Here is a 21848-nt window from a genome sequence, read left to right as displayed (position 1 = left end):
CCTTAGTGACGCTTTGCACATGACCCGGGGTGGGGAGAGTGGGCACTACTGTTTCAAGCTTACTCAAGCCTGAATACACCTTTTCACCGACGTTCCTCACATCAGACAGGTGGCCTGACCCTAGCACGTTTGGCCTTGTCAGACTAGATAAGTTCCAGAACCTTTTGGAACCGGTATTATCTTTCCCAATGCTATGTTCAACGTCCTCGCCCTCAGCCCTGGCCTTGGCGAACCTGGCCTAGCTCTAAGAATGATGAGAAATTGGAGACGGTTCCTTTAAGGCCTGAGTCCAGGAGGGGACCTGGTGAGACACAGACGGAGCTGCAGTCTGGGGCCCAATTAGCCGGAGCTAAGCTGGCTTTTTGTTTAGCTTAGCAACCGCCCGCGCGGTCCCGGGGGCCGGTGGGGCACCTCCTCCGGCGGGCTGAGGTCGCAATCTCCGTGCTCAGCCCGCGGTGGCGCTGGGAGCTCAGCACGCCGCCTCCCCCGGCCCCCGGCCCCTCAGCCCCCGGGGGTCTCGCGGCAAAGGGCAGAGAAGGGGACTGCTCCCCCCAGGGGCTGGCCGGCGCCCCCCGCCGCCGCCCGCAGCCCCAGCACTCCGTGGGCGCACCAGGCCGTCGGGGAAGGTCCGTCGCAGCGGTGCGGGGCTGAGAGCCCGAAGTCCCTCCGGGTGGAGGGGGAACCAGAGGCCTCTGGGGCTCCGCGGCGTGCGGGGACCCCAGGATCCTCGCCCCCGCCCGGGGCCTTCTCGTCTGGATCCCCGCGGGCGGCGGTGGATGGAGCCCCGCAGCCCGGCTCCCCCCGGTCTGGAGATTCGGGCCGCAGCGAGAACGGCATTTCCAAGGTCCAGGCATGAAGGTTGCTGTGCTGGACCTGGGGTCTTTCTTTGCCAAGATCTTCAAGACCTCGACGGCGTCCCCGGCGGTCCCCTCGGCTGCCGCCTCCTCCAGCCACTGCGGAGGACCTGCGGCCCCGGGGACCCCGCTTAGCAACGCCCAGACCCCGACCCTCTTCCCCGCCCTGGCTCCGGGCTCCCCGGCCGGCCCGCGCGCCGCGCCCGCCCCGCTGCACCCTCTGCTCACCGCCTCCTCCCCCAGGGTCTCGGCCGCCAGCCGCGCGGCGGAAGCAGCAGGGACCCCCCTTTCATTGCCCAGCAGCCCGAGGGCGGCCAAAGTCCCGCCCCTGCCCCTGCCCGCGCCCCTGCCCCTACCCGCCTCCAGTGGCGGCCCCGCGGGCTCTCCCGCGCACCTGGGGGGCCCCGCGCGGCCACGGACCCCCAGCCAGCCCGGCCCCGGGGAGCCGGAGCCCGGCGCTTGGATGCCCCCTGGGCCCGGCCCCAAAACCCTGTTCCTCACCCTGCCGGACATTGGCGAGGAGCGGGCCTCGGACAGCGACTCGGAGGACGGCGGGGCCGTGTGAGTAGCCGCCAGGGCCCAGCGCGTCTGCCTGTTGTTGGGACCCCCCCGACCCCTGCACCTGCCACACCTGCCCTCCCAGGCGCACGTCAGAAAACGCGCTCTTTGCAATAACTTCCCGGGCACCCTCCTTGTACTTCTCTTGGGTCTTTATTCCTTGGCTTTCTGGTCTTTTCAAACATAAGCTGGGACGTGCTTTTGCTCAACTTTCTCAGAGTGAATCCTCTGCTGTTTACCAGAGAGGAGAGGAAGGGGTTCGAAGGACAGAATTCTGTTTCTCTTCTACCAGAGGCGTTGATACTTAGAGCGCTTGTTAGTCTGGTTTTCTTAAGGGTTTGGAAAGGAGCCTTGAAGTCCCTTTCTTTGCCGCAGAATATAGCAGGTGCGCAGGGTAACCCAATACACTTACTGGCAGCCACAATTTGATTTTAAGAAATGGTGAGACACTGTGCTTCCCTACTGTCTAAGGATCAGCCCAAGTCTTATCCCAAGTGAGATGGGTTCCTTTTGTGTGACATATAGTTAATTTACATATGCATAACGTCATCTAACACAAGTGGAACTTGTGATGCTCTGGACACATCTGATTATATACCCTGGAGTTCTCGAGTGCATGCCATAGGACCCAGGTTCCTACAGAAACCGACTGACTTCATGGGGACAATTTCGCTGGGACACAGAGGCCACTTCTCTCAACACACACACACACACACACACACACACCCTTTTTACTACCAAGAGCAGTGATGAAAACATTACTTTTATAAAATCTGTATTTTAGAACTAAGATTAATTTTAATTTTTAACAAGCAGAACAAGCATATTGCTAGCTATTCTTAAGTGGATACATTGTAATCCTTCTGAATGCTGCAAAAGGATAGTGAAATGGTCAAAGGCAGACCGGAAGAGCCCATTCACAGACCCAGGTTGCTGTATTACAACCTAATGAGGCCCTTCCCAACCCCACACCCCCAAAAAAAATCCTGACTGATTTTTGCGTTAAGACTGATTCTAACTCATTCACAAATTAAGTAGTTACAATTTCACAAAACTGCATGACATGCATATCAATGCTAAAACAAGCAGTTAAGCAATAAGTTGTTCCCTTTCGTTTAAAATATTATATTATGAAATATGTTTAGAAACTGATATTTTTTCCCTAAGGGAAATTTATTGTGCTTAACTGGCTACAATACATATGGCTAAGAAATTAGACCTTTGTTATTGGCAACTGGTCCTTACCATTTGTGCAATTAATGTTTTATGAGCAAAGAAATCTACACACTGACCTTAAACTCTAGTCTTAGAGCTTTTAACAAATAGACACTGAAATATGCAGCATGGCCAGTGAAAGAACTGATCTTATGATCTTATGATAATAAGTCAGTTCTTATGAAAGAACTGAGTTATGATATAACATATAATATATAAATAATAGTTTATAATATAATAGTTTCAATTCTTGAAAATTTTAGACCGTGTTTATATTGTCCAAAAATTTGCAATAGATACTTTCTGAATAATACTATACTTGGCATTATGTACAGAAGAGACTATTCCACATTAGCAAATGCAGCCAGTTTTACTGAGCATGAAGAAATTGAATTTTAGATAATTGCCATGAGAAATAGTGTGTGCAGATATGTGCTTTCCAGAATCTTCCTGAGTTCATGTTCCTCCTGTCTGTAGCAGTAGGTAAAGGCAGGGCAGAGGCAGGGCTGCAGACAGGCCCTCTGAGCATAGCATTTTTCCTTTTAGATACACAACTATTCATATTCCCTTCCTCTCATCATTCCCCATTTCTTTTTCAATCACTAAAATGGAGAAAGGGACAAAAAAGGGAAGGAAGAAAACATTAAGGTGACTTTTCCTTCAATACTACAGATCTTTTGCACGTTGGATTTTTTCCTCCTATATTTCTGAGGTGGCTGTTTATAACACTGAATAAATAAACATTGTAAGACAACAAATTTAAATTATCCCCCTACCATCTCATCTGTCAGTTAACAGATAGCTACTGCTGTCAGCTTGCTCAGTTAATATTAAAATAATGTATGTAATTTTCAAAAGCCGGGCGCCATGGAGAGGGAGAGATGGTTAACATAGGACTAGGAGAAAAAAAAAAAGATAGAGTGACTAGAAAGAATGTGAATACATGTAAAACAAATGTAATATATCCTCAGGAAACATAGATCTAATTTGAAGACTACATTACTCAGTTATAAAGGAAAATCCTAACTAACAGTTTGTATTTTTTTGAAGTTAACCCACACATTTGCCTAATTCTGTACTTGGCCTTTGTTAAATCTAAAAACAATGAAATTAACTTGAGTGGGAAAATGTGCAAAATCTCTTGTAATTCAGGGACTTTATTATCCCCACTAAGATGCTGAATAGCACCGAGGTTTTGATCTCTGACCTATAAATTCGATAAATGAACAGCGCATGGAACAGAGCCTTGCCCTTTCCATTCTGCAGGACATACCGCTGCTACATCTGAGCCAGAAACAGAGACTATTGAGTTCTCTTTCTTACCTCACTGTCCTGCACCCCCAGATATGTGATCCAGCACCTTTGATCTTCACCTTTATTTCCTCTTGAGTTTCATTTATACCTTGTACCTCATTCACATCGCTTTCCAGTCTTGCTCATCCCTCTTCACTACCTCTTTTTGTATTTCTGGTTTGAACCACACGATTATCACCTGGTAAAGATCTTATGCTCTATTTGTTTTGCAAATGCAAGAATTCCTAGCAATAGGTAGGTAGGTAGGTCGGTGGATAGATAATTGCTGTATGTAGCTGTATGTAGGTCGGTGGGTAGATAATTGCTGTATATGTATGTTGGTACATTGTAAACTTCATGTGGTCAGGAAGTATTTACCTCTTTTGTAAGTCATAACCATTAGCATATCCTAATTCATTTTTGAGCGATTAGGTTTTATTGTTAAAGTCAGGTTAGTGTGGAAATGTTACAGTAGCTGCCTGAAGGGCATGTCAGCTTGGCTGGCAATAAGATGATTGGAGGGACTTGTATCTCAACTCATCTGTCGCTGAGGCAGCCTAGAGTTGGGGTGAAGCCTACGGGCCCGAAAACCAGATGAGTAGGATTCCAATCTCAACTCAGTTGCTGGCTGAGTAATTCAAGCAAGTTATTCATTCTTCTCAAGCTGTAGTTTTTCCTCCTTGATAAAACGGAGATGATAATAATACTCTCCATATAGGGGTGCTCCAAAAATTAATTGAAATAATATATTAAGTGCCAAACACATGGAAAAATGCTAAGAAAAATGTTATCTATGATTACTACCTACTTCTTGACACAGAAATGAAAATTGAGAGCATGTTTCATTAAAAGAAACATTCCAGCTAAAGAAAAGAGGGAGAGATAAAAATGACTCATTTTTGTTTATCATGTGACTGTTATAAATGGAATCTTTTAGTTCAGTTATTTTAGAGAACAAATTAATAGTATATGATCATCTGTCATCATTATTTTACCTGCACTACTTACAGAAGACAAAGGCTAGTTTAATTAGCATTACCATTGAGTGCTGTATAACACCTAGAAGGTTAACTACCACTCTGGGATCAAACTTTTAATTTTTGGAGATGATGCAGTATACCCAATAGCATCACAAATTGCACACAGCTAACCCTTTATATAGCTCTTGTCCATTCTTACTCTGAAATCCTGCGACTCATATTCACGTCTTATATCCGCTATTAGACTACAAACTCTTTGTCCTGTGACACTGAAGGCAACACATGCCCACAAAAAGCATTTAGTAAATATGTATTGAAGGAAGGAATAAAAAATATTTTCTTCCTCATCTAATCCACTTTCATGGGTTCCAAATCATATACAAATCTGGAGGGAATTTCAATGTCCTTCTTTAAGAATAATTGCTGTCTTGGGCTTTTTTGTTTCGTTGTCTTGGAGTTTTCCCAAAGTTAGTAATGCTTTCTGCTGGGACTTTGCATTTCCATGGGGATGAATGGTGAGGTCAGTATACAATTGTCGTATGACTATTACTTTCAATTAGTCACATTACCACAACTTTCATTAAAAATAGTATTAGACTTTCTGTGGTTTGCCATGTCTAGTATTTGCTTAAACCCAAGAAAATAATTTTGTTCTTTTTGTCTTATGTAGTAGCCTTAAATTATCCTTTTTGCTTTGTTATATTTAAAATCTTGGAAATTGTATGTAAGTTAGTGGTTATGTGTTCTTCTGCTGTGTATTTAAAGAACACATTTTTAATTTTTTCTAATACAATAGCCAACATGTATAGCCCTTGCTATGTGACAAGTACAAAATAATGATCCTATGATATGTGATTTCACTCTTGCAGAGTTGTGTAATCATAACATCTATTATAATTTAAATTAGTATAGTTTTTAGAGCATAGATTGAAGTCAGATTGAATTTGATTCAAATCCCTCTTTACAATTTTTCTTAGAATACTAAGGATACTAATTACATATTCCCATTGGATACCTTCCTTAATCTCTTTATGCCTCACCTTCTCATCTATAAAATGGGAATTTATAATAATGCCTCTTCAAAGAGATATTGTAAGGTTTAAAAGAGGATATGTATACAAACTTGTCTCTGTGGTGGCTGGTACATAAACACTCGATAAATGGCAATTACTATTATTTTATAATGTTCATTATTCTAAATCTATTTTTATTTATCACTCACAGTCAGCATCTTTATACAAAGTAGAGTTCATTGTGATACTCTGCAATGAAGTTTAATATATTATTTTCCAAACATTAATTATCAATCTCTATTTAACAAATATTTATTCCACCTAAGATCCATATGGAGCTAGACTTTTTGAGTAATCAGAGCAAGGAATGGATTTTATCATCAAAAAGTATGAAAATGAGATGAATGGTCCGGGAGAGGTTTCAGACAAATTGCCAAGAGCATGTAGCTAAGAGAGATGATGCCCATAGTTCATGCTGTAAGGAGGGGCAGGTATCTGGGATTTGAGTTCTAAAGATTGGCAAAATTAGGACACGTGGAGACTTGGGGTTTGGGAGGACATTGTAGGAGATTAAAATTGTGTGAGCACAAGCATGGAAGCACAAAATGACATGGCATATGAGGAGTCCAACTTATGAGGATAGATTTTTTGAAAAGGGCTAAGAGAAAACTAGAGAGGGCCTTGGCCACCGGGCTCTGTTTAGTAAACACTGGAAGAGCCACTGATTGTCTTTAGACAGGGAAGAGGCCTGAGCAGGCTGAGCTTTAGAAGGATTAAGCTAATGCATAGAGAGCGAGGAGGGAGGCTCTAGCCATGAGCCATGTGACAGGTATAGGGACCTAGGAATGAAGATAACAAAAGGAAAGGTATTAGGTTGACAAATATCACATGAGTTAGCAACACATTGGTGAGATTGAAGGAAGCTAGAGGAAGAGCTGAAGATGATTTTATGTGGCTGGGAGCAGAATGCCATTCATAAAGTGCAGACCACAGAAGAATTGGGTTTGTCAGGTAGATGAGGATTCACCTTGGGATACACCTTGAGTTGAAGTCTTAGGAAAACATCTAGAGAAGCGGTGAGGCATGGGGCTGGAGGTTCATGAGTGGAATTTGGGAGATAGATAAGGACTGGAAATATAAACAGGCAGCTTTCCACATACAGCTGCTGGTGAACATACATAGCAATTACAAACTGTGTAACAAATTACATTATATACTATGCAAGATACATAGTGTTCTCTATTTTTGTTATTAGGTGCTTTAAGGTCTTCTAAAATGAGAGGGTCTCCTCTCTCTTGCTAGACCAGTGCTTCTCAATATTCCATTAGTTATGTCTTAGCAATTATCAGTTAGTTACCTGTTCATGAAGAGGTAAGTACAGAAAGTGTGAAGGAGCATCTAGAAACTTTTATAGCAATTGACAGAGGAACTTTATGTCTATTAACTCTAATAACCAAGCACTTGGATTCATACTTTGTGTATCTTTTTTTGCCATTTTATTTTCCTGTTAATTTATTTTTATTATATTTTAAAGTATGTATCTACAATAAATTGGAAAAATTTAAAAAATATCCCGACACTGGAGATAGTTTGAGAAACATTGTGGTAGACTTTACTAAGACGCCTTTTGCCCACACCGAGAGAGAAATTTTAGGACACCAAAAAAAAAAAAAAAAGCCAAATGATTATATCATCTTTTATTGTCCTTAAAATTCAGGGCTAAGCAATATTATTTGAATTGTTCAAATGATCTAGAGTTGAGGATGTGCTCAGTTCACGATGCCTTTGAAACCTATGGCCATCGGGATGCAGCCTGTGGCCAAGGATCTACTGTTCCAGAGGAGGGAAGTTTTGAAAGTCATTACTGCTTTTTTCAGAGCTGACATTGAAAGTCAATGGCTGTGTCCCAACACAACTCTCACAATTCATTCACAACCTGCAGTGGCAGTTTCTCTTGTAAAGCGTAAAAACAAAGAGGAACTTTTCACAGGAAATTTACAAACATGGCATACTGTCTTCTGTGGCTGCCAATCTATACCCTTATCTTTGGGAAGAGTAAAGTACTAATGTAATGTATTAATCCTCTTAAATCCCATAGGAAGGAATCATGTCACAATGAAGTCAGTGGTCTAATACCCCATGAGGGGATTTTTCTATCTTTTAAATTTACTTTCCATTTGAAGCTCACAGTCTGCCAAAGTGGTAGAAACTAAAGCTCAGTTATCTGGGATTTCCCATCTTTGTCCTAGACTGTGCCTCATTCTGGCGGGTTTACATGGGACCAGGACATTCAGTGGTGGGGCAGAAACCCATCTGTTCTCTGATAGCCTCTGTCTTTGCTGGCTCCACTGAAACATCCATAATCTCTTCTTGTCCTTCCTCTTTATAACCCGGGTTGCATGCACATATCCAGGAAGGCCCTTCACGTGAGAAGTCTCTCTTCCTTGCTTCTGTGGTCCTCATGGGAGGCTCTGGAGTCAGGTGCCAACATTCTGGGTCACAGAACTTCCAGGAGGATGCCCAAGGCCCTGTCTGCCTATACCTACCCCACAGTCTTTCTTTTCTCGGGAATCCTATCACCTTACCCAAGCTCTACGGAAGAATCAGGGCACAAGTCCCCACTGATCCCTAACCCTACAATTCTGCCTTAGGTCAGCCTCCACCTAGTACCCCAGCTCCCCTGAGGTCTGAAGTTTGTGCCTCTGCATCATGGTTTCCTGAAGGACATGCTCTAGGAACTTTCAGGTGCTGAATGCCTGATTCCGGGCCTCACCAGCTCATGGGAATTAGCAAAGCTGCCCCCCCTTCCAGGAGGCCTGGGACTGCGCCAATGCGCATAGCAAATGGAAGACTGGCTGGATTTCAGCCCCAGTGGACTTCTTGGCCAGGTACCTTCTGTGGGATACTGTGTCCCCGTTGGACTAATTTGCAGTGGCGACTCCCACTGTAGTCCCACACCCTCATTCCTGACCTCCCTGAGATTCCCTTTCTCAGAGACACAGAAGAAGTCTGAGCCCACAGAACCTCCCCATTCCAGGGAATTCATATCTCTTCTCAGGGCTGAGAAGAACCTCCCCGATATAGCTATTTCCTCCTAAATCTTTGGTCTATGCTAAAAATCCATACCAGTCTTGTGAGTTCAGGGTTTTGTTTTTTAACATAAAAACCAGAGGGAGTGGAATCTGTTGGCTTCTCTGTTTTCTGAAGTGATAACTGAAAAAAGCTTTTGAATACTAAATGTGGGAAGGGGCAAAGGAAAATGAAAATATTAGGGAAAAAATATCCATTAGCTAACATTAGAAATGCCCTCCCATATATCTCCTATTAGAAGTAATTTGTGATATTTTTCCTGGAACCAACTGACTCTAAGGAATTTGAAGAATAAAAAATCATGTCATCAAGTAATCTAAAAGTATCTTTCTCAAAATAATATTCCTGTTCGTACTGATAAGGAGACCATATTTAAAGCTTAGTCCATTTTGAAGGACAGCTAACCAATGCTTTTTGTCATAAAGTCATGACTTTTTAAAAATAAAGCATTCATCTTGTCAGCTCTCTCCCAGTTTATTATATAATTATGTTTCTTATAAATTATTTTGTGTATATTTAATGCCAAATTAAATATTTTATTCATACTCGCAAGGCAAGTAAGGAGCAAGCATTCTCTTTCCAGAAAAAAATGGAGAAGCAATTAGATACGGCACTTGCCAGGAGAAAGGCTATTCCTGCACATTAGCATTTTCTTAACTGGAGGTTTCACTTAAGGGTTTAGAAGAAGCCCTATAATTAAATATTGACAAATGTAATCCTTGCCAGGCACTAATATTCATGTTTATCAAACGAGCATGTTTCTTTCACATATCATTCAACATTTTGGATCTCTTTTGACTGCTGATTTCTAACATAAATGATATAATTTTGAGGATCTAAAAATATAAAGTGATAATTTTTAAAGTAATCTTTAACTTCAATCCCTTATAATGAAATTTATTTAGTAGAGCACATCAAAATAACATTGAAAAAAATCATGGGACCCTACTGAAGATGTAAAAAAAGATATTGGTGGCAATTCTGATGTATACAAACATACATTATGACTCCCCTAACGGCTGCTGCACACGTGCACACCACCCAGTTTGGGGCTTAAAAATGAGCGTGGTGTTGCCATCTTATGTCCAGCAGTTGTTTTTCTGTCCTATTCTCTCCACTGGAGTTCTTCTTCTCATCCTTTTGTCTGTGTCTTGACCTCGTGGTGGAGTTGAACCTTGGACTTGATGAGTACATTTGTCTCTTAATATAATCCTCAAAGCTCCTGAGAACCCGACCCAAGCACCCTTGTGATTTATCCTACTGAGCACTCAGATGTGCTGGCCAGCCTGGCTCCAGCCCATGACCTCATAGTTTTCATGAATTCAAGGTCAATATTAAATTCAGTTTGTTTAGGATTAGTATTTGTATGTATGTAGGCATGCATGTTTCTGTGTATGTCTATGTGTGTGTCTGTGTGTGTGTGTGTGTGCTCCAAATCCACTTATCCCTACACTTGCTGCCCCTGTTGGAAGCCTCTGTTTTTTAGGGTGAACTCCAGGTAGACCAACCTCAGGAACTGAAGCCTCATTTTCAATCTTCTCAATTCCTGATTGAATTAAGATGACCTGGGATTGCTAGAGCCCCCAGAACAGCTGCTATAAGGAGCAAATGTAATCCTCTCTGAATTTAAGCTGCAAGCAACAACTATATATTGTTCACCATTTAGATATAAGATAGAAATGTTAAAAATAAATATACGGAGCAAGTGTTTATGCATGCAAATATTCTAAATAAAGGAAAGCTGGTGTGCCTTTTATAATATCAGACCAAGTAGACTTTAAAACAAGGAGCACTGTAGAAGTACAAAGGCTATTTCATAAAGATAAAACAGCCAATCTGTGAGAGGACGTAAAAATTCTTAATTTATAGGCACCAGAACATAGTTTCAAAAATATATAAAGGCACACTTATTTGACAAACTTGAAGCAACAAATGTCTGCTGCTAAGGTTTCCTCTACAGATGCAAGAAAACAGTATTCTCACCCCTTCTGTCTGTCTGACTGTGGCAGTCAAGATTGAATATAGAAGTTATAAAATACAGGGAGGAGATGACTTTTACAATTCAAATAAACTGTGAACAGTAAAAAACATGTTTTATTCCAAAAAAGGAATCTAAAACTTGAGTTTACAAACTATACTTATTAACAATTGACAGAACTAAAAAAAAAAAAAGAAGTAAATCCAAAATTGTAGTGGAAGATTTTGACATCTCTTTCACAGTAATTGCATATAATTCTTTAGAGTCAGTTTGTTCCAGAAAAAACACCACCAATTATCTTAGAAAAATTTGAACAACACAATAATTAATGGATATCAAATTGATTAAAAATGTTACCGAAAGCTCAGCACTTGTCCCTGAGGCTGCATCAGAAGAACAAAGACAAGTGCGTTGAGGAGAAGGAAAGAGAGATTTATTAATTTGCCAGCAAATGAGGAGAATGGAAGACTCCCCATCTTAAAGTACCATTTTCCCAATCACAAGCAGAAATACAGAGCTTTTATAGGGAGAGTTTTTAGTTCTAGGCTATCGTTGTTCATCTACAGTTGATGATTCTGATTGTCCCGTTTCTGTTGGAGACGATCCTGTGACTCCGCCCAGGACAGTTCTGCTGAGCCATCTCCCGCAGCATAAAGAACAAAGGACACTCCCCCCTGCTCCTCCAGACCACTAGTCTGAGACAGGGATGCAGATTTTAGTTCTCCAAAAGGAGTGGGGGAAGTTTAAAGGAGATGGAAAATATTCTTGCGGGTTTTTTTTTTCAGGCCATTCACTCTGTTACAAAAAATCACAATGAATAAGGTGTGTTACTGATGCAAAGGTAGACAAAGAGGTCAGGGGAGCATAGCAGAAAAACCAGAAACAGAAATAGACTGAACTGTATGTAGATATGTAAAAAGGAAATCAAAACCTCTGGACCTCCCCCCCAACTCCTTATGCAAAAGAGAAGGTAAAGGCCACAGGCCCCGATGGACTGGCCTGCAGGTCATTCATTAAGGAAATTTAGCTTGGGTGGCTGCATTTTTATTTTTGGTCTGATCTGTTGGGGCCCCCACAGGAGCTTAACCCAAAACAATGGCCTCCGATCATTGTCATATAACTGTGTTGGAAAAAAAAAAACTTTTCCCAAATTAGGAATTACTGAATTTCATGGAATCAAGACGCTATTGATTATAAGACATGCTATTATTTTACATTCGACTACAAAGAAAAATGTTGTCAATTAAACTATTATACAATGCTTTATCACCATTTGGAATTTTAATTTTATTCTTATTGTAATAGATTAAGATTTAATGAGACTTTTTAAAATCGTAAATAACTCTTGTGTCTATTTATAAAAAGTAAAATATAGGCTGAAATAATTCCTAAAAGTTGTGAACATTCAAAGACTGACTCAAGAATTCCTTTATTGCTCAGCATTGTTGAGGCTTTTGTTTTTCCATACTGTATTTTCTGTGCTGTTAAAGCATTTTAATAAAAACCGAATAAGGAACAAAGACATATTGGTGCTGGGCTCTTGGACTAGCTTTGCTTCTTAGGCAATGTGAATAAGGACGTTTGATTCAACACTTCCCCATCCGTCCCTAGGGCATTCATTGACGGGTAAAGGTTAGATAAATAATCACATATTATGTAGACTTCTTTCCCAGTCCCAGACATTCATTCTGCAAGCTGGGTGTTGAGTTTTTAAAAAACTGTGATAAATATACATAACATAGAATTTACCATTTTAACCATTTTCAAGTGTACCATCCATCTCCAGAATTTTTTCATCATCCCAAACAGAAACTCTCTATTACGGGTAGTAACTTCCTCTTCTTTCATCTCCTCAGCCCCTGAAACCGCCATTGGCTTTCTGTTCCTATGAATTTGACTACTCTGTATACCGCATATAAGTGGAATGATACAATATTTGTCCTTTCGTGTCTGGTTTATTTCACTCAGCATAAAGTTTTTAAGGTTAATCCATGTTTTAGCAGGAATCAGATTTTCACTCCTTTAGGTATGTATGTACCACATTTTGTTTGTCCATTCCTCTGTTGAGCAACATCTGGGTTGTTTCCATCTTTTGGCTCTTCTGAGTGATGCTGCATGAGCGTTGATGTACAAGCGTCTCTTTCAATCCTTTGGGGTATATACCCAGAAGTGGGATTGCTGGATCATATGGTAATTCTTTTTTTTTTTTCTTTTTTTTTTTTTAGCTTTTTGAGGAACTGCCAAACTATTTTTCTGTAGTAGCTGCACCATTTTACATTTCCACCAACAATGCACAAGAGTCCCCCTTTCTCTACGCTCTCACCAATGCTTGTTATTTTTTTCTTTCTTCCTTTCTTTTCATCTTTCTTTCTTTAGTAGCCACTCTAATGAGTTTGAAATGAAGGGTTGATCTTTTTTATGTAAGTACTTCATGACTGCTGCTCAGCTGACCTCTATTGTGAGACGCTGTTGATGATAGACACTGCCCAACCTCAGAAATTAAAACTGGAGAAATTATGGTCTTTACTTTCTTCTTTTGCAATTTGTTAGGCTGGCATCTTCTGGGACCTATAACAGGAATAAAGTTGCATGTGAAGCATTTTCATGTCTGACTCTGTATTGAGTGCTCCAGTGAGGAGAGGGAGAAGAGGCTCTTGCTTTTTTGGGTGCAAAAGAAAAACTGCAAGGACATACATAGTCATCCTGAGAGTGTCTGGTGGGCTAAGTTCTCCTTTCAGCTTTGGTCAGCTGCAAGGCCTGGAGCATAAAGAAAAGAGAAGCCTCTTTTGTGTTCTCCCACGTGTCTCCTTTGGTCAGACTTATATTTCCCCCGGGGTATCCTGCTTTGTCCCAGAACCTATTTTATTGTTGTTTTGCATTTGGAAAGGGTATTCTTGTGCTAGTGTCAAAACCCAAAGACAGAATGGACTTTACTTGCAAGGACAATTGAGCACTGCAAGAGAAAGCCTGACTAACAGCTTCCTGTGCTGGAGATTTGGAGGAATCTGGAGTCTGGTCCCTGGTCTTCCCCGAGCAACAGAGGGCCAGCCGGATAAAACCATTTACCCATGGTAATTTTGTTAATCTTGCTGACCCTTGGTTTTCTTTTCTGTAGCCACCTTTCTGGGTTGTTGTGAGGTTGGAAGTCAAGTATGTAGGTCTGTGGCCCTATGTGCCTCCCAAAGTGAAAGCAGCCAGTCTGTGGTGGATGCTAGTATTATGACACTTTCTGCTGGCTGTGTGTCCAGATACTGTTCATTGCAATAGTGACTTCTGATTTAAACAGGATTCTCCATCTATACTGGAATGAAAATTCAGTGAACCCTAAATCTTGCAAAATCGGTACATGGTATTATAATACAATCTGCCTGGGAAAGGGTTTTAAAGTGACAAAAGAGGGGAAATGGTGACATCTAGTGTCTTTCTGGCAATATTGCCTGAAACTATTTTAATCCCCAGGTGAATCTAATGTGTAGTCGCACCTTGCTTTACATAGGCTATTCCCAGAAAACTTTCATCAAAAGAAAATTCCTGCTATTGTTTAATATCAGATATAACTTATTGTAATTTCCTAGCATCACTTTAAAATAATGTCCTTAGGTAACTTTTTTCAATTTTATGTTACATAGTTTATTAGTTTTATTTTTTCCCACGATTTTAGGTAAGCTGTGGACTTTATAATTTACCCAGAACTTTCTAAGATTTTTATACACTTCATATTAAAATAATGCAACATGATATTATCTTATTAGTCTTCTCTGAAAGTAGTTACTAACTTTGTAAAATATATTTAGATGTGTAGAGATTAGTGCAAGCATTTATTAAATATAGTTTTATCATAGGACAGTTTTAGATTTACAGAAAAGTTTCTCCCTATCATTAACATCTTATATTATTGTAGTACATTTGTCACAATGAATGAACTAACATAATATAATGGATACATTGCTATTCACTAATAGTTACGCAGAGATCACACAGCAAGAGAGGAAGCAAGAAAGGGAGAGCGGAGGTGCCAGACTCTTGAACAATCAGCTCCTGAGGGAACTAACAGAGCTAGAACTCACTCATTAGCATGAGTGAGGCATCAAGCCACACATGACGGATCTGCCCCCATGACCCAAACACCTCCAACATTGGGATCAAATTTCAACATGACAGTTGAGGAACAAACATCCGAACTACAGTGTGAATGAAAAAAAGAACTATTCAGGTTTTGAGCAGAATTCATATGAAATATAAGAGTCAGGATTTGCAGGGTTTGAAAATAAAACTGTTTCACCATCACAATCTTTCTGGGCAAAACTAAGAAACGGCCTCTGGGCAAAGATCAAATCCTAGGCAGTGGTAAAGGTGAAATCAAAGGTTTGGCTTATTAAGACCTCAGAAAGATTTAGGGACGTCTTATAGACCGTCTGGGCTAAACAATGGGGCTTTTAAAAATCTTAAGAGAATTGTGCCACAGCAGTGTCAAAGGTGGACTAAGGGCCCACCTCAGAATTGTTGGTGTGGTTTATGACTAATGGAGTAAACTCTGATAAAATTTAAAGAAAAGCACAACGTGTACAAGAGAATTATGTTGGTGGAGTGTTGTAGGCAACTCTGGTGTGGACTGAAAGGGGCACAGACTTACGGACCCCCTTCCCCAGCCTTCTGTGCAAGGAAACAGGCTGAGAAGTTAATCAGCTACAAACCTGGGCCATTTCTTACCCCTGCAGAAGTCTCCCAGGGTGGAAGCCAGAGCCCCAGGACAGAGCCAAGGGCTGGGAGAAGGCAGTGAGCAGAAAGTGGGCCCCCACCAAGGTGCTGGGATCGACAGTGACCGCTGTGTGCCTCCTGGCGCCCCTCTGGTCGGACAAGCGTGTGGATTGCCTTACCCTGTCTCTGTCTCTGCACTGTTGGTGGGTGTGTGGAAGGCTGCTGGCTTGTTTCTTTAGTTCACAGTTCTTCAGACATAAAGGAAATGTGCCCAAGGAGGAGCCTCACCTGCACTTGGATGTGATTTAGATGATAAAACTTCTGAGAGTCTTGAGAGGGCTGAGTGTACTATGCATGTGAGGAGTGCAAATGGTTTGTGGCCAGAGGAAGATTATGGTGATTAGAGATGGCTGCAGATTGTCTGACACTCTTCCCATTGAGAGGTAGGGTTATTTTCCAACCCTCCCAGTCTATAACTGCTTTGAAGACGGAGTACAGTGGAAGTGACACTATGCCAGTCTCAGGCCAGCCTTGAATAGAGCTGACAGCTTCCGTCTTGCTTTCTTGGAGCTTTCAGCCACCATGTAGAAACTGACTGCTCTGACGAAGGACTACTTGGAGAGGGGGCCCAGCTGAGCGCAGGCTTCCAGCATCCCCTCCTCCCAGGGTGTAGACACAGGAGTGAAGCCTGTGTGACACCTCCAGGCCATGCCAGCCACCAGCTGAATATCACTGAGTGACCTGACATGTAGCAGAAGACGCTGAACAGAAGCACTCAACCACATCTTGCCGGAGTTCCTGAACCCTGTGGATCCTGGGCATAACCAAAGGCCTGTTGCTTTAATCCACTAAATTTATGGTGGTTTGTTATACAGTAACAGGTATCTGGGACACGCACACAGACTACATCCTAGCTGTGTGGTCCTGAACATGTTACTTGAGGTCTCTGCCATCAGTATTTTCATCAACAAAATTGAGATAAGAGTATCTATCTACCATGGGTGTTAAATAATATAAGTAAAATAATATATGTAAAAATAACATATGTAAAGCAACTAGCATATGTTTCGATCTTGATATTCATTTTTAACTTTCTTTTGTTTCTCTGTCATGCCACCTCTCAGATCTGTGTAGACTGCAGACACCCTCAGTTTTCCTGATATATAGCTAGATAGATATGGTACACACACACATCCCACATATGTGCATATATATGTATCAGGATTTTAAATCGCGTTAATTTTAGAATTTATAATCACTTACCACTTTAAAAGTGATTATTTGTAAAAATGGTGAGGATGGCTGTATCCTTAGTCCAAGAAATGGAGTGCTGTTTTTGTTGTTGGTAGAGGTTTCTTACCATCATGTTAGTGTTGCCCATTCATAATAAACCAGACTTTCCCCCCAGTAAATAGGATAGAACAGGGTACTGAGCAGGATGAATAGTTTCAAACTTAGACGGCCTCAGCTTTCAAAGAAGAATGGATATGGCAGGGCAGGGCTGGGAAATGTACCAGCATCCACCTGATTAATTGTAATTACTAAAAACCCTTTAGTGGGGAAATGCATTCCTTGTGTGGTGCCCACCCTTTGCTTTGAAAATACATTCCTTGTGTAGTGCCCATATTTGCTTTGAAAATATATTTTACCTCAGCTACCTCACTCCTATCTTTTCAGCTTATGAAAAGGATGGCTCGGTAGCTTCACTATGTCACACTCTGAACTCCAAGGACTCTGGTCGTGGTATAATTGTGTGACTCCAAAATTGAAACAAGCACCTATTAAAGCAAACAGCAAGCTTGCTCCCCGGTTTGTAGAAAATGTATTGGATTGTGAGACATAAAGCATCGGTTTGCAGATGGAGAGACACGACAGGGGAGGATATAAATCTCTGGTGTGCATAAGTAGTCCTGGAGTTCCTGTGAATCCAGTAATGGATCTTGCGTTTTCCAGATCTGGGGCTTCATCCCTTTTTAACCTCACTTGCCCACCCCCTACACCCAATCTGGGCATCCTTCCATGGGAGCGGGGGAATAGATGAAATCTCCCTGCAGTTCTCTGCCTCCCCCCTGTGAATTACAATCCTCCTTCGAAGAACTAAGGGCAGCAAACACCTGTCTGGACAGACCCCCGGCCCAGAGAGCCCCGGCGAGGGGTGGAAGGCCAGGCGGGTGCACGCGAGGCCCGGAGCGCGGTGGGGCGGCGCCGGGAGGCCGGCTGGCCTGCGGCAGAGCTCGGGCCCCGGGGCTGTGAATCTGGCCTCTGGCGGGGAGAAGGGGGTCGCGTGCTTTTGCCGAGGTCTAGGGCAGGGACCAGGGGGTGGGGTGGGGAGCGGCGGGATTAGCAGGAGGGGCGCGGCCTCAGAGGAGGAGGGACGGGCGAGCGCCCAGGGCCCGGGAGAGGGGAGTGCGGGGCGCCCCGCGAGCGGCCGCACCCATGGGCCGCGCACAGCCGGCGGGGAGCGGCCCTGGCCGGGTCAGCCGGCCGCCTGCGCGGGGCTAGCGGGGCGCGGGCGCAGGGCTGGGCCGCCGCGGAGCAGGGGCGCGGGGGCGCGTGGCCGCCCGCGGCCTGCGTGGGGCCCGCGCGGGGAGCCACCTCCGGGCGGCGCGTGAGCCTGACGGCGCGGTGCCCGGCCGGGGGGACCCCAGCCCAGGCCTGGGGCTGATTGTGATTGGGTAAGTCCTCGTCTGGGAAGGGACATGGGATGAACGCTCTGTTGTGTCCTGTTTGTGCGCGACGTGCGTGATTGTTTGCTGCTTGCAAAGCCGGAATCCCACTCATGGAATCCGGCGTGCTGACATCATCCGCCTTCCCAAGCGCAGGGGCTCGGTGGCTGTCAGCGGCGTTGGTCGTGGCTGAGATGACTTCCCCATCGGTCTGAGAGCCGCAGTTGCTTCTCGGACTTGTTTGTCTCAAGTCAGAGCGGTGTGAGTGTTTTCTGTTGGAGGGGCAGCCTCGTGACGGCCACCCTGGAGTGGCCTCCCCTGCGTATGCCACACGGTGCAGAAAGCCGTCCTGCATTTTAACCCGTTCGGAATACAGCACTCATTTCAGGCCATCCTTTCAAATAGAAATACAAAATTTTGAAAGCTGCCATCACTGTTTAACCTTTGAATTTCTGCAGAGCAAGGTGGCAGAGGTTTGTGGGCTCTCAAGAAGCAACCTTAAAAAAGTAAAAATAGATGATTAAATTATTTTCCTGATAACTGGAATGGAGTGATTCGTGGAGACTGGGCCTTCGCCTTAACTTTGATGCACCAACACATTAGTACAATGTGGTTTAGTGATTGCACTTCAGTATGCCCAAGGGAACCTAGGTCCTGCCCCCAAATGAACAATTTTGAATGCACAGACAAGCGTATTTTATCATCTCTAAAACTTAAGCAGTATAGACAGAACTAGTGTAAACTTGTTATGTATCTATGTACTATGTAATAGAAGCTTAACAGTCATCCCACTACATTCAAGTTTTAAAATACAGGATGGATCCTGTAGTTGTGTACACTTTCTTAGACTGTGTAGAATGTATAGGAGCTGATAGTTTACAGAAAACTAAAGATGTTCAACATTGTGCGTGGAATAACAGTGCAGTGCTTGGTTAGAGGACAGAGAAACCACAAGACCCAAACAAGATGTTAAAAAAAAGACATATTTCATAAACTCTGTTCTTAATTCCCAATATTAGTAATTTGTGGTGCCTGGAATATGTGCAAGTCACTGGCCTGGCTCCTGGGACAAAGTCCATCCCTATTTTGTTGGTGACCTTGGGCAGTCATTGTATTTTGGGCTCAAATTCCTCTCAGCCAGTATCTTCTGAAATCTGTGGTCAAATTTATATGTTATTACATTGAACTCTCAAGTTCAAGAAGTTCCACAGGCAGAGACCAGGAGGAGAAGAGCAGAGGAGAAAGATGGAGAAAAGGTGTGGAAGTGGGCGGTGCTTTAAGGCATCCATTTCATTGTATTTCCTGTGATCATTGCCAGGCTTCCCACAGGAGACCTGTCCTCAGCTACGCTTCCAAGTGGGCAGGGATGCTGATATTGGAAAGGATATGGTGTAATGTGAAGAGAGAAATTAGTTCCTCCACTTTGTAAATAAGTTTGTACTTAGTTTCAAAACAGCTCCTCCCCCAACCACACCTCCCCACAAAAGGAGTGCATTTTCTGGAGGAAGAAATTATTGTTCTTTGAAAATAAAACAAACAAACCAGCAAGCATCCTGTTAGTAAATTTAGCTTTCAAGTTGCACAAAAGGCAGCTGAGGAGCTAGAAGCAAGAAAAGTGGTCATGACAGGAGTAGAGGCTCCATTCGGGGATAAAAGTCACATTTGGGGTATCAGCTACTCAGAGAAGAAAAGTGACTTTTCTTTCTTTATAAAAAGTAAAAGTTTCTCACAAAAATGTCTTGAATTTGGAGAATATTTTAATGTCTGATCACCATGTAATCATTTGTTTTAAGCATAAACATTTAGAGTACAGAGCAAAAACGTGTTCTGTGTTTGAGTCACTAATTTAGTCTTCACCTATTGATTCTTTCAACTAACATAGCAAGCACCTCTTGTATGACAAGGGTTATTTTAGGTGCCACAGATTAAAAAATGAATAAGGTGTGAAGATCACAATAAAAAGTTAAAATGTGAAGAGATCTATGTAATACAAAATGCTATGGGAGGTACAAAGAAACAAGAGACAGTGCTTTATCATACATAGAGTAGCATGTGATAATAAGAGCAGTGAGCAGGTAAACTGGATTTATGTAGCACTGATTATATAGACACTTCATATGCTTTATCCATTTTAAGTCTCACAATAGTATAAAAAAAGTTGGCAGTACTGTCATTGTTTTACGGACACGGATAATACTGAGTCCAAAAGAGAAAAAGTAACTTGATCAAAGCATCAATGACAAAGCAAATTCTAATCGACTGTTATTATTATATAGATATGTATCATAAAAGGACAATGTTTTAGGTAACTCACGCTGAGTTTTAAAGTTTTTCTCAATAACATATTAACTCATATACCAGTGTGTATTTCTTGATGTTCAAAACAGATCTATTTGATGTAATTCTTTAGTTGACTGCTGATTGCTTTCTTTTGTCATTGAGTATTTTTATATTTACCTAGAAAGTTGTTGAGTTACATGTTAAGGATAAATAATTAATGGCTTAAAAACAGCTGAAGAAGGTTGAAGGTAAAGCAGTTTGTTAGCATAAAAGCTTGCTCTATGTTATTCTCTCTGGTACCCTTTCTTTGACATCTTTATCCTTAGAATTACTTGGTTGTACTTAAGACGTAGAAGCAAAAAGGAGAGGAAAAATCATATAGTTCTATCATTCTCTCTTGTACAAGATATATCTATGGAAGGCCGAGATTCTTCCTAATCTCTGTTTACAGTAATTAATTTGTTTTTAAAATTTCCTTTGTTGTAGAGTACTATAGATACATAATTAAAAACAGAATTTAATCCATTTACATTAAAAAATACAAGTGTTGAAAATTAGGTATCATTTTAATTGAAAGCAAAAGTTTTTCTTAATGCATGCTATAGTGGTGTCTGTATTAGAAATATTGAAAGTTGAAGTGTTTTTTTCCTAATTCATTATCATATCTTAAGTTAACATATGTTATTTCTATGAGAAAATAAGATTTATATTCAAAGAACAAAAGTTGTTGACTGTTAAACATTAGGAAGATATTTTAACTAGAAGGAAGTAAATGTTTTAAAAGATTCATTGAATGATTAACACGAACGGTGCTACAGCAGGTAGGTTTAATAGCTTATTTAAAATCTAGATATTTCTTCTGTTTTATTTCTCCATTAAATTTTAATATTTCCTAACGCTGTCAAACTCAGGATATACACCAAACAACAGTGATAAAGTAAAATGAGTTAGATGTTTGTGTGGTTTTTAGTCACTCAAAAGAGTTTGATATGTTTCAGAATTAATATGGGATTGATGATTTTTTTTTTTACTGGAGGGCTGGTTGGGTTTTGCAAGTATGAAGGGGCCTGGTCAAGGAACAATGGGGACTAAAATCAAGCCCATGTTGCACTTGCCAAGCCTTAGGCCTTGGAGTAAGGCTATGTCTGAAATACTGTCAGATGTTTGGAGCAGCTTTTACCTCTCTGGCTGTCACAAAAAGTTGTTGTTGTTTCCATTTCACA

General features: G+C 41.9%; 1 protein-coding gene across 5 annotated transcripts in view; it reads left to right on the top strand.

Moving 5' to 3' along the window:
• The first annotated feature begins 612 nt into the window (after nucleotides 1-612).
• The window catches only part of FAM149A (family with sequence similarity 149 member A), a 38339-nt gene continuing 17103 nt past the window's right edge, over nucleotides 613-21848 (top strand). Inside the window, exon 1 of one of the 5 annotated variants that reach the window (XM_045552354.1) lies at nucleotides 613-1415. In XM_045552354.1, the coding sequence (XP_045408310.1) occupies nucleotides 853-1415 (563 nt within the window). In that variant the 5' untranslated portion in view covers nucleotides 613-852. Of the gene's footprint in view, nucleotides 1416-13842; nucleotides 14053-18250; nucleotides 18355-21848 lie in introns of those variants that run through there. The other 4 variants (XM_045552355.1, XM_045552353.1, XM_045552356.1 and 1 more) reach the window with 4 other exon arrangements.

The sequence above is a fragment of the Lemur catta genome, chromosome 5 (assembly GCF_020740605.2).
Source record: "Lemur catta isolate mLemCat1 chromosome 5, mLemCat1.pri, whole genome shotgun sequence".
NCBI classification, from domain to species: Eukaryota; Metazoa; Chordata; class Mammalia; order Primates; family Lemuridae; genus Lemur; species Lemur catta.
Note: the sequence above shows the minus strand (reverse complement) of the source record. Positions and strands in the feature narration are given on the sequence as shown.